The sequence below is a fragment of the Pinus tabuliformis genome, chromosome J (assembly GCF_031772625.1).
Source record: "Pinus tabuliformis cultivar Carrire ecotype Pingquan chromosome J, CPIR1, whole genome shotgun sequence".
NCBI lineage: Eukaryota > Viridiplantae > Streptophyta > Pinopsida > Pinales > Pinaceae > Pinus > Pinus tabuliformis.
Genome location: NC_142295.1, coordinates 156,395,774 through 156,411,863, shown reverse-complemented (window position 1 = coordinate 156,411,863; position 16,090 = coordinate 156,395,774). Strand labels below are relative to the sequence as shown.

At 36.7% G+C, this 16,090-nt stretch overlaps 1 protein-coding gene across 1 annotated transcript in view; it reads left to right on the top strand.

Annotated features, from left to right (window-relative positions):
- The first annotated feature begins 667 nt into the window (after positions 1 to 667).
- Positions 668 to 16,090, top strand: part of LOC149226103 (U3 small nucleolar RNA-associated-like protein) — an 83,751-nt gene continuing 68,328 nt past the window's right edge. The window contains exons 1-3 of the mRNA XM_089377412.1: positions 668 to 1,578; positions 1,961 to 2,623; positions 5,073 to 5,537. Coding sequence (XP_089233538.1) covers positions 1,177 to 1,578; positions 1,961 to 2,623; positions 5,073 to 5,537 — 1,530 coding nt within the window. The 5' untranslated portion in view covers positions 668 to 1,176. The remainder of the gene's footprint in view (positions 1,579 to 1,960; positions 2,624 to 5,072; positions 5,538 to 16,090) is intronic.

Below are 16,090 nucleotides of genomic sequence, written 5' to 3'. Positions count from 1 at the left end.
GTGCCAAAGATAAATCATGTTATCACTATATAATTTTAATTTGAAATAGAACTCACATATATTATCTGCAGATCAACGTGCAAGTTCATATTTGCATAATATTTTGAAGTGAATTAATCATAAGTTACTTTGTTGTAGCAACATGGATCATTTTTCTCTTTGGGATAAGTTTTTTTAATCACTTTATTCAATCAACTGCTTGAAATTGTTGCATCATGATAGGTGAGTAAGCCATTTTCATTGAGCTCACAGTTCCATTATGGGAATACAATGCATAATTCAGTAATTACGTCAATATTAATATAAATTATTAATTAATCATATATTCTATTTTTCCATACAATAAGCTAAAATTCTTGAGTTGGCTAGCCCTTTTAAGTAGGGAATCGATATACTCCAAGAAAGGACGAGGTATGTTTGGGGCACTACCCTGTCTTTAGCTCTTTTCCGTAACATAAAGACAACAACCACTCCCCCAAATCTAATCCCCATTCCCATGCCCAATATTGTCAATGACATATTTTCATATATGTGATTTAACCATTCCACTCTTACATTACCACTCTTACTAGCGTTATCAGCGTGTCTTACTCGTCTTTCATTTTCATTACATGAATCTAAAGGGGACAACCCCATAAGCACCTATTGTTTTGAAATGAAGATTCTTAATACCGGGACTAAACGCGCTGGTCGGTTTCTCACTGGTAAGGTAGAAATTGTTGAGTCTAAAAAAAAACAGAACGCAGTCTCCCGAAAATTTTTACAATTTACCCGTCAACCCTAAAATTCCCCTTCAGAATAGAGAGGGGAAAACACAGAAACGAGCTAAGATTCGAAACAGAACCCAGAGGCTCCTTCGGACTCGATTACCCGAGGGGACTGAACAACGGTCGGTTCAATGACCTAGTATATCGAGGAAGGATCTGCAACCTGGCCTTATGTAACTCCTCTTAGCCAGTTTAAGTGAAAACAGTTACTCCTCTTAACTGGGTGCAACCTGGGATTAAACCAACTACCATTGGGTAGTTCTTGAACGACGAACAGCCCAGCCCATACAGCCTAATTGGTGTGTTCGTCTTGCGCTAGATAGCTATTTACGCCCATTGAGGTACTCCCTACTGAGGTTCTGTTCGAAGGGTACCGAGCTTAGTTGGAGGTAATCTATAGAAGTTAACCATGGCTGACGTGGTTCAATACCGACTCGAGAAGATGATTCCGGAACTCGATGATTTAGAAAAGAGAGGCCTCTTCAGTAAGTCGGAGATCAGAGAAATTGTGAAGAAAAGAAGGGACTTCGAATATCGCCTGAAGCGTCCAAGCCCCATTAAGGAAGATTACCTCCGCTATATTGAATACGAGAAACAACTCGAAGCTCTGAGAAAGTTGAGGAAGAAGGAGATAGTCAGACGCCTGAAAGAAAACAACAAAAAATGGTCGTTTTCTCTGTGTGATAAGACAAGTATAGGGAGGATCCAGTATATTTATGGAAAATTAGTTTCGAAGTACAAGGGAGATTTGAACCTCTGGTTTCAGTACGCTGAGTATTGCAGAGAACAGGAGAGTCGTCACACAAGACAGGTCTGTTATTTTTCTTTTAGGTTTTTTCACTACGCGCTCATGCTATTCCGGTTTTTTATTTAGACGTATATTAATTTGTTTTGCCCTTCAGAATAGTATATTGGATGGATTGTTTTGGGTTGTTTCACGTGGTGTGATCCGTATTTTTACGACACTAAACCCAAAACCCCAAATACCAGACCCTAAATCCTATTATGAACTCCTGTTGAGTCGAATTTTGTTGGATATAGGAATTAAATGAGCAATTGTTTGATGAGTGAGTTTGAGACTGTAAATATTATTTTCTTTCAATGTGGAGTAAAGAAGAGAGAAAATGACTGAAATTGTGTGAAAATTCATATTGGAAAGATCGGACAACTAATGAATAAATTGAAACATGCAGGTTCTTGGCGAAGCACTGAGCTTTCATCCAAATGTTCCTGGTCTTTGGATTTATGCTGCAGCTTGGGAGTTTGAATATAACTTGAATGTAAATGCTGCACGTGCTCTTATGCTAAGTGGAATACGAGCATGCCCCAAATCAGAGATACTCTGGATAGAGTATTTCCGCATGGAACTTACTTTTGTTAACAAATTGAGAGCTCGAAAAATAGCTCTGGGACTTGACAACATCTCATCTTTGCACGAGGAGGAAGACGAGAAAACATGGAGAGAAGAGAATAGTGATCTTTTTATGCCACTGAATGGAGAGAAGCTCGACGATGAAGGGACTGTGGAAAATGAGAATAATGAATCGGAAACTAATGCAGATGTGATTGCCATAAGGGAGTTGAGTTTCAAGATGGCTTATGCTATTTTTAATCAAGCAATCAATGCCATTCCATCTAGTCTCAGATTTCGTCAGCTCTTTGTTGAAATGCTAGACAGTCTTGAAGTTGAAAAAGCAACTATCTTAGAGGATGAAATATGCAGAACTATGCTGAAAGACTTTTCAAGCGATGAATGTTGTTGGGACTGGTTAGCAAGGCGACATCTTACAAAATTGCAGCGGGGAAAACAGATAGGGAAAAAAAAGGTTGTGGCTGGATTGAATAAAACAATTCAGGTCAGCCGTGCATCAGAATATTTTTATTTATTTGCATGTCATTTTTTCCCCTCTTTATTTGCATACAATGCAATTACTAGGTAATGGTAATATTCAAGTGCCTTTAATCACATTTATATTTTTCCACAACAACTTGTTGATTAAATTAGAACTAATGTATAGTGATAAAAGTGTGATCTAAAATAGATGCAGCAACGACATGATGATTATTATCAGCTTTCAATGTCCACTGTATTACCCGTATCTGGTCTTTCTATGAATTATGCGTCTGTACTTTAAGCTTGAGTGAACAGTTCAACTAGTGATTGACTAATGAAATTTAAATTTTGAAGCAACATGTCAAAGAACATGGCTGTTTCTATTAGAAACTCCTCTATCATTATTCTAAGGGTCATTCTGGATGGGCTGATTTTTCCTTGAAATACACATCCTGAGGAAACCTGTCAGGTACATCTCTTCTTTTTGAGGAGGGTAAACTGGATTCTGCAGAAGCTTGAGGCTTTGTCAACACATGGGCTCAAGGTTGTTAAAACAACATACTTGTTAAGAACTCAACATGTCACTTGGGAGAATTGAACATGGGTGGGGAGGATAATGCTGTGTCTCACAACTGCCCGGGCTAGACCAAATTGGCAGAAGGGGCTGATGCTTGTTCTTGATGAGGATAAATTAATGTTTGATGAATAAAATTAAAATACAGGGAAGAACTTTCCCAAGGACTTGTGAAGCTACTGTAAGGATGATTAAAATCATCAAATTGCCAGAATGAGTGAATTATAGCTTCATCTTCATATCTTGTTCAATACATATATTCTTGATTCCAATCAGCAAAGCAAAGCTTAAATACTGTTTTTTCCGTTCTCTTAGCTGCCCTGTAGGTTAATCCTGTATACATAATATGTTTATGTGTATTAGAAAAAAAACAAATATACAAAAGAAAACCTGACAATCAAAGAAAGGAAACTGAAAAACTTGCAAAGGAAACTCAAAAACTGTGAGAACGAAGCCCAAAAGTCACATTGTCAGAAAATACAATATCGAAGGACATCATGCAAAGAAGATAATTGATACTATGATTCATGAAGTCTTATTGACAGCCAAGTAGGCTGGTAGTCGTCACCTCATTATTGTTAGTTTTTTGACATGATTGCTCAGTTAGTATTCTCCAGCAGTAATGGTGCACCAGCTGGACTGTTTTTGGTTCCTGTGCGCAGAAGCAGAGAGAGAACAGTTTGTAGAGTGGAGTTAAGTAGGTGCACAGCAGTTTATGTAGGACAGAGATGGAGAGGGTGGTAAGCATGCAGAATTTGCTTTTGCATGGATTATCTAATTTTTCCAGAACTAGAACGGCTCTTCAAATTTGGCTTTCCATTAACTAGACTTTGATTTTTTGCTTTCACCATCTAGGTTCTAATGTTAGAGAAGGGCACAGACCCCTAGGTAGTTAGGGCTTTGGCGTAAGGAGCCAAGTGAGGATGCAGATCCAAGGAGTAGTGTGAATGCATTCACAGTCACCCTCCATTTGGGGTGCACTATATTTGGCATTGCTATTCATGCTGGAGGGTGCACTCGCTGAATTGATTAGAACTAGGGTTTGACTTTGATTCTGTCAGCTAGGGACACTTCATGCATGAGTCCAGATACATTGCATCTTCTCTTGTCTCTATAAAGGGGATGGAGGATGGATCATTGTGTTGGTTGGGGAGTTTATGCTTTTGAGCTATAGCATTAGAATTGATTAGTTGACAGATTGAATTTAAAACAGTGATTCAGATTTGAGAGCTTTGTTTTTCCATGTATTTCCTGTTAGTGTTTCCAGCAGCATGTGTTTATAAATTAGCATATTCAAAGATTTCTGTTTTGGTAGGTTTTCAGTTTTAAAATTACCTAGGGTTTAGTGATTCTTTGAGCGCATAATCTGTTTACCATGGTTTGAGAAATTTCAAAAATTATTGCCATTTGCGTGAACCTATCACTTGGGGAGATGAAGCTTTCCCTTTTTTTAGTAATTATTGGTTGTATTTGCTTGTTTAGAAGAGAATTTTGTTCTAAAGATTATATCTGGCTTTTCGTTGTTATGCCCAATGAATATACAGAAGATGAGTTTTCTGTTCTGCTCTTTTCTTTTTGTTTGAGGAGGAGAGGAGGGGAACAGGCTTTGATGCAAAAAAATGCCACTTCTATGTTTTTGGGAAAACTTATATTGTATCCATCTTTCTCATGGTGGGCAGAGGCTTCAATATTATGTTTTTTCCCTTACTTTCTAAATGAAAGGGATAATAATTTCTATTCTAATCTGAAGTAATTTAGCATGCCTTTTTGCAGGTTTATAGAGATGCTCTGAAACTGTTCCGTGTCAAATAGCATTCTTTTTACCTTACTTTTCAAATGAATTAGTGGATAACAATTTCCATTCTAATCTGAAGTAATTTAGCATGTTTATTTGCAGGTTTATGAAGATGCCCTGAAATCTGTTCCATCTGCAAAGATGTATGGATATTATGCTAAGTTTTTGCAGGACCTTATAGACCTTGATAAATCTGAATCTGTGGATGGCCTGCATTTTATTAGGAAATTTGTATCCAATATAGAAGAAATTATGACAAACTTGCCGAAGCTTTATGAAAGGGCTGCATGCTCTGGATGTTCAAATGAAGATCTTGCAGAGCAGCATGTTTCCTTCCTCTTGAAAGTGGGAGATGTTGATGCAGCAAGGAAGTTAGCAACAAAATTTTGCACAGGCGAGTTTTCAAAGGCAGTGAAATTATGGGTTTTAAGGATGTCGCTGGAAATAAAGTCAGCGATGATGAAGTCAGAAACAATGAGCAATGCTGATTTGCACTACTTGTTTGAACTTTTCAAAAAAACATTGATGGGAATGCCAGTTTCAGATGCTCGTGACTTATGGCACATGGTACGAGGCCATTCAACTGGTTCCATTGCAATTATTTCATTCTTATATGCTATTGGCATGCTAAATATAAAGTCTATACTATTGCATGTATGTTTTAGATAACTTGTAGGGATTCTTTAATGAAAAATATGTACCTCTATCAATTTCTAGTGGCACGTATGTGCCCTTGTGCTGTTGATCGACATTTCATTTGTATGGTTTGAAAACCTCAATCAAGTAGATGGCTAAAATTTCCTTCTTTATGGTAGATATATCCCTTTGGGCATATTTTTTTTTTTTTGGTTTTCTGGTGTTTGGTACTGTATATTTAATTTTTGTTTTGTTATTTCTCTATTTTGTATGTGTCTCTTATGATGTACTTTAATATTTCCACAGCCTTGTGTTTTTTGGGGTACAATCTGAAGATTCCAAATGGGATATCCTATTCTTATTTGAGTTATTTACATTTAGGCTGAAAATATCTAGATCCTTATACGTTATTGCACTTTTTTTTTGACGAGATGCATTTCTGTAACATTTTTTTGCTTTTTGTCTTATTCGAAATTTTCATTGGGTAATTAATTAGATTCCATACACCTTTCAGTTCCCATTTTTGTGACTTTCACCAAAAGTTGTTGAAATTTTATAACATTGCTTTCTTCTTGGAGAAATTCACAGTAGGGTTCCCAAGGGTTGTTTTTTAGGGGGTTTCTTATTTACTACTGCTTATGCACACGTGCATACGTACACATTGTTTTCGAAAGGAAAATTTGTAACTTATATTGTTGAGATGAAAAACAAAGCTATGTTCAGCATGTGCTGAAGAAGCAGAAAAAAATAGTCTACCAAACAGTCCGAAAGTTCAGCCTAGTAACTAATCAATCTCTAGGAAAGTTCAGATTAAAGTCCAGCTTATGCCTCAGCCTTACATATTTTGTCAGAAAGGAGGTGCTTTCATCCTTGGATACAATAAAACGTATCACGAAAATGATACCTGCTTTCATATCTGATCAAAAAACATTAAGAAAAACAATAAGATATTCGCTAACTGAATCTGTGGGCCATTTTCATTCAAGTAATTGCCAGCTTAATTGGCTTGATACTGCTGCTTTGGATAATCCATCAGATTCAGAATGCCATTCTTGATAGACATATTTGAAACTTACTACCTCAAAGAACTCAGCAGCATTCATTATCTGATTTGGAAGGGTCTAAGAGAGGTTCTGCAGTCGAAAAGTGACCTGAACCCATTCAAAAACTGGCTTGGAGTCACTCATGGCTTTGAATAAATTGCAAAGTTTTTTCCCATTGTCAATTTCAAAAGGGTTTAGGAATTCATGCATTCCAGCTCAGTGATTTGTTCCATGCCCTAGGGATAACTTGAATGAGAAGGATGATCCATCAGATAAATACAAGACACCTCCAGCACCACATGGTCCTGCATAGATGATCCATCAAACAAATACAGGACACCTCCAGCACCATATGGACCTGTGTTGCCTTGGCTGGCTCCATCAAAATAACCCAAGCATATGATTTATCTACTGTTGGAGGGTTAGGTCTTCGGGAAGGCTTCTGAACAGTGGTTTGCTTCATGTCCTGATAAATATATTTACTGCTATGGAAGACTTCCAGTAGAGAGAAATATTTATCCTAAAACAAGATTGCATTTTGGATGATCCGTAATGCCCCAACAATAACACATAGGAGGGCTTTATGTTCTGCCTCTCTCATCCAAAATCCTTTACAAACAATATTAAGAATATGAGAGAATGGCCCTTTACTTCATTAAATTATAAAATCCTTAAGGTACTGTAGGGACTGTCTCTATACTATTTTATTTTTGTAAATAATGCAGGTAAATTTGGAATACAATCACAAGCAGATAAACATTGGAAACTCAGAGATATTAAGGCATTTACATCAAACATCCATGAATTACAATACATTCCACCTATCATCTGTTTTACATTCTATTAACCATAGGCACAACAAAATCATATAACAGAACAACACAAATACCACAAGTACCGTTCACCTGTAGAGGAGATTCGATCTTGGCCTTGCGCTACTTGCACTCACTTGCTGTTGTCCGCTTCCAAGTGTGAATGATGATGTGCTTTAACCAAATGTAGTGACCCACCGGTTGACCTCCCAACCTACTCTTTGGGTACTCTTCTTCTCCGCAGACTCCCGAGCTGCAATGGGGCTGTACAATAGAGGAATTGTGCTAGCTAATAGAGGTGAGCACTCCTTGGCTCAAGAATCCCTTTTCTAAAGACCTCTACCACACTAAACTCAACCACAGCTCGTAGCCACTCACAATGACGTAATCTCATCCATTCAACAATAAGGTAAGCAAAAGTAGGGTTGTGGGGGAGCGCCCCCCTCCTTTCGAACCCACTCGCGAAGCAGGAGTGAATTTTGGGAGCACACTCCCTAATTTTTTTTCGCTCCCTGCCAATTCAAGAGTGATAGAAGGAGCTGTTAAAGATTGGAAACAAGTTTTTTGAGTGGGGCAACCTAATGTTCAAGCCTATGGCCTTAGTGTTGATACGCAGTTCATGGTAATGTTAAACTCTTAAAGTAAAAGTGACATTCTCCTTTATCTTCCATTTTCATCCTTTTACTTCAATTTTTAACATTATCATGAAATGATTCGGGATGTTTGAGAGTGGTTTCGACCTCATTGGATTTCATATGGAGAAACTAGAATTTTAGTTCTCACTCAAAATCCAACAAACTTATCATTTTTTCAAGGTTTTAGGATTTCATGTCCTGATAAATATATTTACTGCTATGGAAGACTTCCAGTAGAGGGAAAGATTTATCCTAAAAAAGGATTGCATTTTGGATGATCCGTAATTCCCCAACAATATGGACCTGTGTTGCCTTGGTTGGCTCCATCAAAATAACCCAAGCATATGATTTATCTACTGTTGGAGGGTTAGGTATTCAGAAGGCTTTTGAACAATGGCTTTTCTTCATGTCTTGATAAATATATTTATTGCTATGGAAGTCTTCTAGTAGAGGGAAAGATTTATCCTAAAACAAGATTGCATTTTGGATGATCCGTAATGCCCCAACAATAACACATAGGAGGGCTTTATGTTCTACCAAAGTAGAATCTCTCATCCAAACTCCTTTACAAACAATAATTAAGAATATGATAGAATGGCCCTTTACTTCATTAAATCATAAAATCCTTAAGGTACTGGAGGGACCGTCCATATACTATTTTTTTTGTAAACAATGCAGATAAATTTGGAATACAATCACAAGCAGAGAAACATTGAAAACTCCGAGATATTAAGGCATTTACATCAAACATCCATGAATTACAATACATTCCACCTATCATGTGTTTTACATTCTATGAACCATAGGCACTACAAAATCATATAACAGAACATCATAAATACCATAGGTACCATTCACCAGTAGAGGAGATTCGATCTTGGCCTTGCCGCTACTTTCAATCCCTTGCTATTGTTCGCCTCTAAGTATCAATGATGATGTGCTCTGACCGAATGTAGTGACCCACCGGTTGGCCTCTCAACCTACTCCTTGGGGTACTCTTCTTCCCTGTAGACCCCCGAGCTGCAATGAGGCTGTACAATGGAGGAAGTGTGCTAGCTAATAGAGGTGAGCACTCCTTGGCTCAAGAATCCCTTCTCTAAACACCTCTACCACACCAAATTTAACTATAGCTCGTAGCCACTCAATGACATAATCTCATCCATCCAGCAATAGGGTAAGAAAAAGTAGGGTTGCGAGGGAGCGCCCCCCCCTCTCGAACCCGCTCTCGGAGCATGAGTGAATTTTGGGAGCGTGCTTTCTAAAAAAAATTTCGCTCCCTGCCAATTCAGGAATGATAGAGGGAGCTATTAAAGATTGGAAACAATTTTTTTTGAGTGGGGCACCCTAATGTTCAAGCCTATGGCCGTAGTGTTGATATGCAGTTCATGGTATTGTTAAACTTTTAAAGTAAAAATGACATTCTCCTTTATCTTTCATTTTCATCCTTTTACTTCAATTTTTAACATTACCATGAAATGACTAAGGATGTTTGAGAGTGGTTTCGACCTCATTGGATTTGATATGGAGAAAGTAGAATTTTAGATCTCACTCAAAATCCAACAAACTTATCATTTTTTCAGGATTTTAGGATTGGGGAGTTGCAATGTTTCCATTGGATTTTGTCATGTACTAGGGTATGAAACTTGTATTTAATCAAGAGCAGCAAGCCCTCTATGCAGGGGAGACTCCCAATAATCAAGAGCACCTAGGGTATTAGGTTATAGAACTTGTATTCAATCAAGAGCAACAAGACTGTTCGACTATGCAGGAGGAGACTTCCAATAAAGCATGAGACAAGAATTTAGAAATTTCTCGTGGTAAGAGGGTCAAGCAATAGATAATAGATTTACTTGTCTTTTCTAGTTTCTAGTACTTTTTATAACTATTGATTCTTTCATATTTATTATGGTATTTTTTGTAAACAATATATGGAAATTTTAAGTTTGAAGTTTGATGTTGGTATTTATAACTCATTGGTAATGAATTATGAATATGATGCTTCATGAAAGTTGAAACATTTCATTTCATGTTAGATATTCTTTGTTATCATTTGGTTACTTGGTAATGGTAATGGTTACAAGTACAAGTTACAACTTTAGTGATCAATGACGATTAATGTTATATATTGAATTTTGAAAGCTTGAGACTTTAAGATTGATGCATCATGGGACTCAATATGTTGTATGTTACTAACTTGTGGACGTGGTTGATGAAGATTATAACTTCTAGATGATTGATGTTATATGGTTCAATCCAAGTTTTTTTGAAAATGTTGTTCCCCGCTCCCGCGTCCCGCTTTTGCTCCTGCTCCCAAGTAACCTTGAGCAAAAGTTCTCTCAGTGATGGCTTGCCCCTTCTATTATAGGGGCTTCATAGGTGACACTTGGCACTCCATGCATAATTAATAATTTCTATTAATCCAAAAGTTTGATTATTCACCAAGGTTCTCCAAAATTATAACTCAAATTTTAATTCAAAAATAATAATTTTCCTCACCCCAACAAGACTCCTTATTTCTTTTCCTAGTTGTCTCTTGATCCCCCTTTTCTACTCCTTAATTTGTGTTCATTACTAAAGTCAATTGATAAGTCTCAGATTTGGTCCCCTAACTACCTCCTAGTTTAACTCAATTTGCCTCTTAAGATGCATATTATTATGTTGGCTCTTTGCCACATGGGGGTTCTCTAAATTTCTCCAATTTAATTTATTAATATTTATTTTAATTCACCACCCGCTTTTCTTAATGGAGTTTAACTATTTTTGAATTATTCTTTATAATTAACTCTATGTCCCTCTTCCCCCTTTTTCCAATTAAAATACTTATTTTCATTATCTACCAAGTATTTTTTCCAATGTGGGAAGGGTAGAGTTCTTAAGGTACAATATTTTTATTTCTTGCTATTCTCCCTTTACTCCAAGTTTTATTAATGATTTCACTGCCTTGGTTCTAACCTCATTTACCACCTGATGTGAGTTAGTGGGATTTTCATATCTTGATTATATTTATTAGTTTCTTTTTTGATGCCAAGGGTGCCAAGTCAGTCGTGCCTTTTAAGAACTTCCTTTTGAAGTTCCAAGGGTACCAAGTCGGTCGTGCCCTTAAAGAACTTCCCTTGAAATTTCAAGCGTGCCATGCCGCTTGCCCTTCAAGCATCCAGTGGCTACGACGGGAAATCTAGGTGCAACGACAAAGACTGCTATCATCTCTCGTGTTTTCCGCTATAATGAGACTAACGATGTTGGGGATCAATGAATCTTCCTTGTGAACGCCACCCAGTAAATCCTCGCGAGCAACGTAATTTGGGACCTGCCCCCATGACATCGTGAACTCCAAGGCGAAGGTGTCCCAACCCTTCTAGCCCAAGTCACAACGAGAGTGCTAGCGGGTGAAATTAGGGACATTGTCCCACCCCTCCCATGCAGTTTCATCCATTTGTACAACCCCATCACCCATGTGTGAGTGCAACTAACATGTGCCTGCAACCACTAACATGTCATTAGAATTTATAGCAAGATTCAAACTGAACTTTAAAATTTCAAAGACAAAATATTCATTTCCATCAAACTAGATGTCATCGACTCATCACATGCGAGTGCATTTGGTGGTTTCCTGCCATACTCGATAATCATCAGTAACAAAGTTTCACAATGTTAGTCATTGTCATAATAGCATCATCAACATGACATAGTCATCCACATCGTTATTCATCGTGAACCAAAACTAATGTAAGTAGCCAACATAAGGAACACATCCATCACAACTATCATCATCATAACATCAGTAAAAAACATACATATCCATCAAAGCTGTCATCATCATAACATCAATAGAAAACATGCATATCCATCAAAGCTATCATCATCAATAGAAAATATACATATCCATCAAAACTATCATCATCAATAGAAAATATACATATCCATCAAAGTTATCATTATCCTAACACCAACTAGGAAATAAACACATCCATAACATCCACAAATAGTAGAGTCAACCTGAGGCCCTCAAAGAATAATGTGTGAGCCTTAAGGCTAAATCGATGTTAATGTCATATCAAGGTCAGTCAACTAGAGCGGAGCACTATAGGTACTTCATAAAATAATTCTTTTATGGGAGGATAAACTCTTGTCCACGTGCCTTTTCAAAGGGACAACCTCCAAATGAGCAATGCTTCAATACAATAACAATCTTTGACATTTTATGAGGACAATGTCAAGGAGGACTCCATATTTATTTGTATTTATCTAACAAATCCTAACCACTACTGGCATTTACATTAATGAATGGGGCATATTAGATTTATTGCATTATAACTACCTAGTGGAACTTATTTAATAATTAAAATAATGGACCTAGTCCACATTACATTAAATGGCTACCGTACATATACTATTCTTAACTCTAATGGGTTCTTCAACCCCCAATATATCACTAAGGAGATCTCCACCACTCCATCCCCCTTTGAGAAGTGTTGTGCTCAACTTTTGAACCTAGGATGTGCACCCATAAGCTAGGGTTGTGCATCACTGTCAATGTTGAGTGAGAGTGAAGTAGTCCAGGAATTGTGTCCATAAGGGGCTCATATATAAGGTAGGGTCCCATGTATGGGCACTGTTCTCAGTGCTGAGAATGAAGTCATGCAAGAAATGCACCCATAAGTCCAGATCTCAAGTATTGGTGCTACGCTCAATGTTGAGAATGAAGTCATCCAAGAAATGAGTACACAAGCCTGGGACCCATGTATGGGTGCACATGTTGGCTTCCTACTAATGACACATGAAAGTGATGAATGGTTGAGTGTTGTGTGCAAAATGCCCACCATGGTCATGTTGATCTAGAAAATAGCTACGAACGTCAAAAATTGGTTGTGTATTTGGTGGAACATTGCCATTGAAGAAGATTAAGCTAAATTTTTTTAATCAGCCACATGCTTAAGGCTGGTTATGTTGATTTTGGCTTCATTTAGAGGTGTAGTTTCATCAAATAGAAGGTGAAAAATGTCCATTTACTATTCTTTACAAGTTATTTCTAAATCATACCTTGCAATTGGTTGTTTGTTCTCTTCTCTGGTATTTACCCTGTCGATGGCCACTCAAATGTGAATTTATACATGTCTCCATAATACTTTTACATACTTCCCTCTGTTTTTTGAATGCTTTTCCATCCATGTCTTTTGGTCATTTCAGTAGGGTTTTGAGGCTACAATTGCAAATCACTGTAACTCCCTTAATATGGATCAGAGATATATCATTTGGTATGTCAAATTGTAGTTGTTGAAGTGCTTAACATGGCTTTGATCTGGCTTCATTCTGGGCAGCCTGTCAAAAGCAACACCTAAAATAAATTTGCATCCATAACATATTAAACCCTTAAATCACTGATTTTAAATGAACGATACTCTAGACTCCAATTTTAATGACTTTGTTCTTTTTTTTGAAATCATGTATTTTTTATGAGGATTGTCATACATGCCATCTTTATATATTGAATGTTTGTTATGATTGCTTTTCTGGGGAATGTTTGGCTTTGTTGTTTTTGTATTTCCAGTAAGCATATCAACAAGAGTTTAATCAATCAATACCGATCTGCCGTCAATATATATTTTGAAATTGAAAGGAATCTAGATATGCAATTTGTTCTATAAGATTCTGCAGAGAGAACTTAAAAAATTGATTTGAATGTTGTGACCTAATTTTACCTCTTCAAAATTTGCAAAAGGAAAAAAATAAAGGTAATTTCTTCCCATTATGCCTTAAAAAGGTGTCATGGTACCGCTTGTTATGTTCTTTGATTTTGAAGATGAATAACAAGCAATATATTGAGTAACACGATAGAAATTCCCCTTTACTTTATTAGTTCATTAAAAATCATAAAACCCTTAAGCGAGGGAAACATCATATTGAATGGAATGATAAACTCCTATTCACTTACCTCTTCAAGGCGGGAGCCTCCAAATGAGCAATGCTCCAATACAATAACAACCATTGATGTATTTATTTATTTGTATCTAACAAGCCCTAACCTTAGCCATTATTGGCCTCAATATTAATGAATGGGCCATATTCCATTTATTGCATGATAACTACCCAATGGGCCATATTCCATTTATTGCATGATAACTACCCAATGGGCCTTATTTAGCAATAACAAACATAGTGGATCCAATCCACATTATATTAAATGTCCACCTTACTTCTAATGGGCCCTTCAACCCCTATAGTACATCACTAGGTATGATGCCACCACCATTCCATTGCCCTACTCCTCTAGATAAACTATATACCTCTTTCTAGAGTTATTTTGTAATTGGGCAATCCAATAGAATATTCTAAGTGATCTCCTCTTCTAACCTCCCTAGATAACTGAAACTTGGTCCTTGCCAACGTCTCTTTTGGAAATTGTCCCAAGTTAAAAGACTATGACTTAGAACTAACCAGAGTGAACCTACAATGGCTTCCACCACCTACATTCATTAGTATTACAATCAACTAATATGGCCTCATAATCCATATTGGCAGAGCTATGTTGCAGGTTCATGCCCCCCACCTTGTATCAGTTGTGTTTTTGTATCAAAATGCTGAAACACACTTGAAACATGTTTCACTTGTGGGAAACATGTATCATACAGATTGAAATGTGTTTCAATGTCCATATGCACATTTCCAAAAAAAACGTTGTTTGATTTTTCCTTAATTTGATTGTTGGGACCTGAATTTTTGGTTTTAAAGCCTAATTAGAGGTTAATTATGAATTAAGACTTCTAGAAGCCTTTAAGGTTGGATTTACACCAAAAATGCTAGCAATTAATGGTAATGCTAGACATTTCTTGTATCTTTCCTTTTCCATCCATTTACTTAAATTTTTAACATTGCTAGTAATTGTTTTAGGATGTTTCGTAGTGGTTCCAACCTCATCAAATTTCATATGGAGAAAGTAGAATTTCATATTTCATTTAAAATTCGACAAACTTAATGATTTTTAGGATTTCATGATTGGTAGATTGCAACATTTTCACTAGATTCTATCGCTTTTTGAGGGTATGGGGTTGGCATTTAATCAAGAGAACCAACTTACCATGTCCTTTATGTACCTTGATGTTAGTGATATTGGTTGTTGGACTCCTTTGTTGCGGCTTTAGCAAAAATGTATCCTTCAGGCTTCACTTAAGCCAAAATTATTGACTAGGCATGTTAAGTTTTTTGTATCATATTTTAAAGCTTGGATTAGGTAGTTTCATCAAAATTGGGTGTTGCTAATTGATGCCCTTAGAGGATTGAGGTAGAGGCAAAGGGTGCTACTAATGATGAGGATCCCAATGTAAGAGATGGTGGAAAATTGCTCGACATTTATGATTGTCATTTAAATGTTCTTGCTCATTTATTTATAATTATTTCTTTCCAAGTTTCAATATAATGTGCTATTTACAAAATAGCTCTCTCTCTCTCTCTCTCTCTCTCTCTATATATATATATATAGTGTTTCCCTTTTTTCAAATTTTGGGGGCGTCACATTCCCAACACACTTCCATTTCAAAAATGCATATCATGCAACTTAGTGGCAAAGTATTCCCTTGATGGGTTCCAAGACTAAACCAATGAAGCATCTAGAGGTAAATTTTCCACCAACTCCCCTTTCAAATTTGTTAAGTCTTTTCTCTATCCTTATTTCCTTCCATCCATGCTACTATAATATACCTTTACCTAGATATATAGCATCTACAAGATGTATTATGCCATACTGGCTTAGCTTTGTATTGCCTTTAGAAAGAATGTGCTTGTTTCCACAACTTATCCAAGGGTCAACCCTAGTAGTCTAATGCTTTGGAAAATTCCTACCTTTTAAACCATCCAATTCCATAGAAGGAATTGTTGAAATTGTAACTAGGTCTGGTCTTCATAATGTATAGTTGTCATTAATGTATTTATTATGATTTGTCAGAAGCATGTTCTTCATGCTAGAGTCAAAAGAATTTTTTTTTAGTCAAAACAAAAAT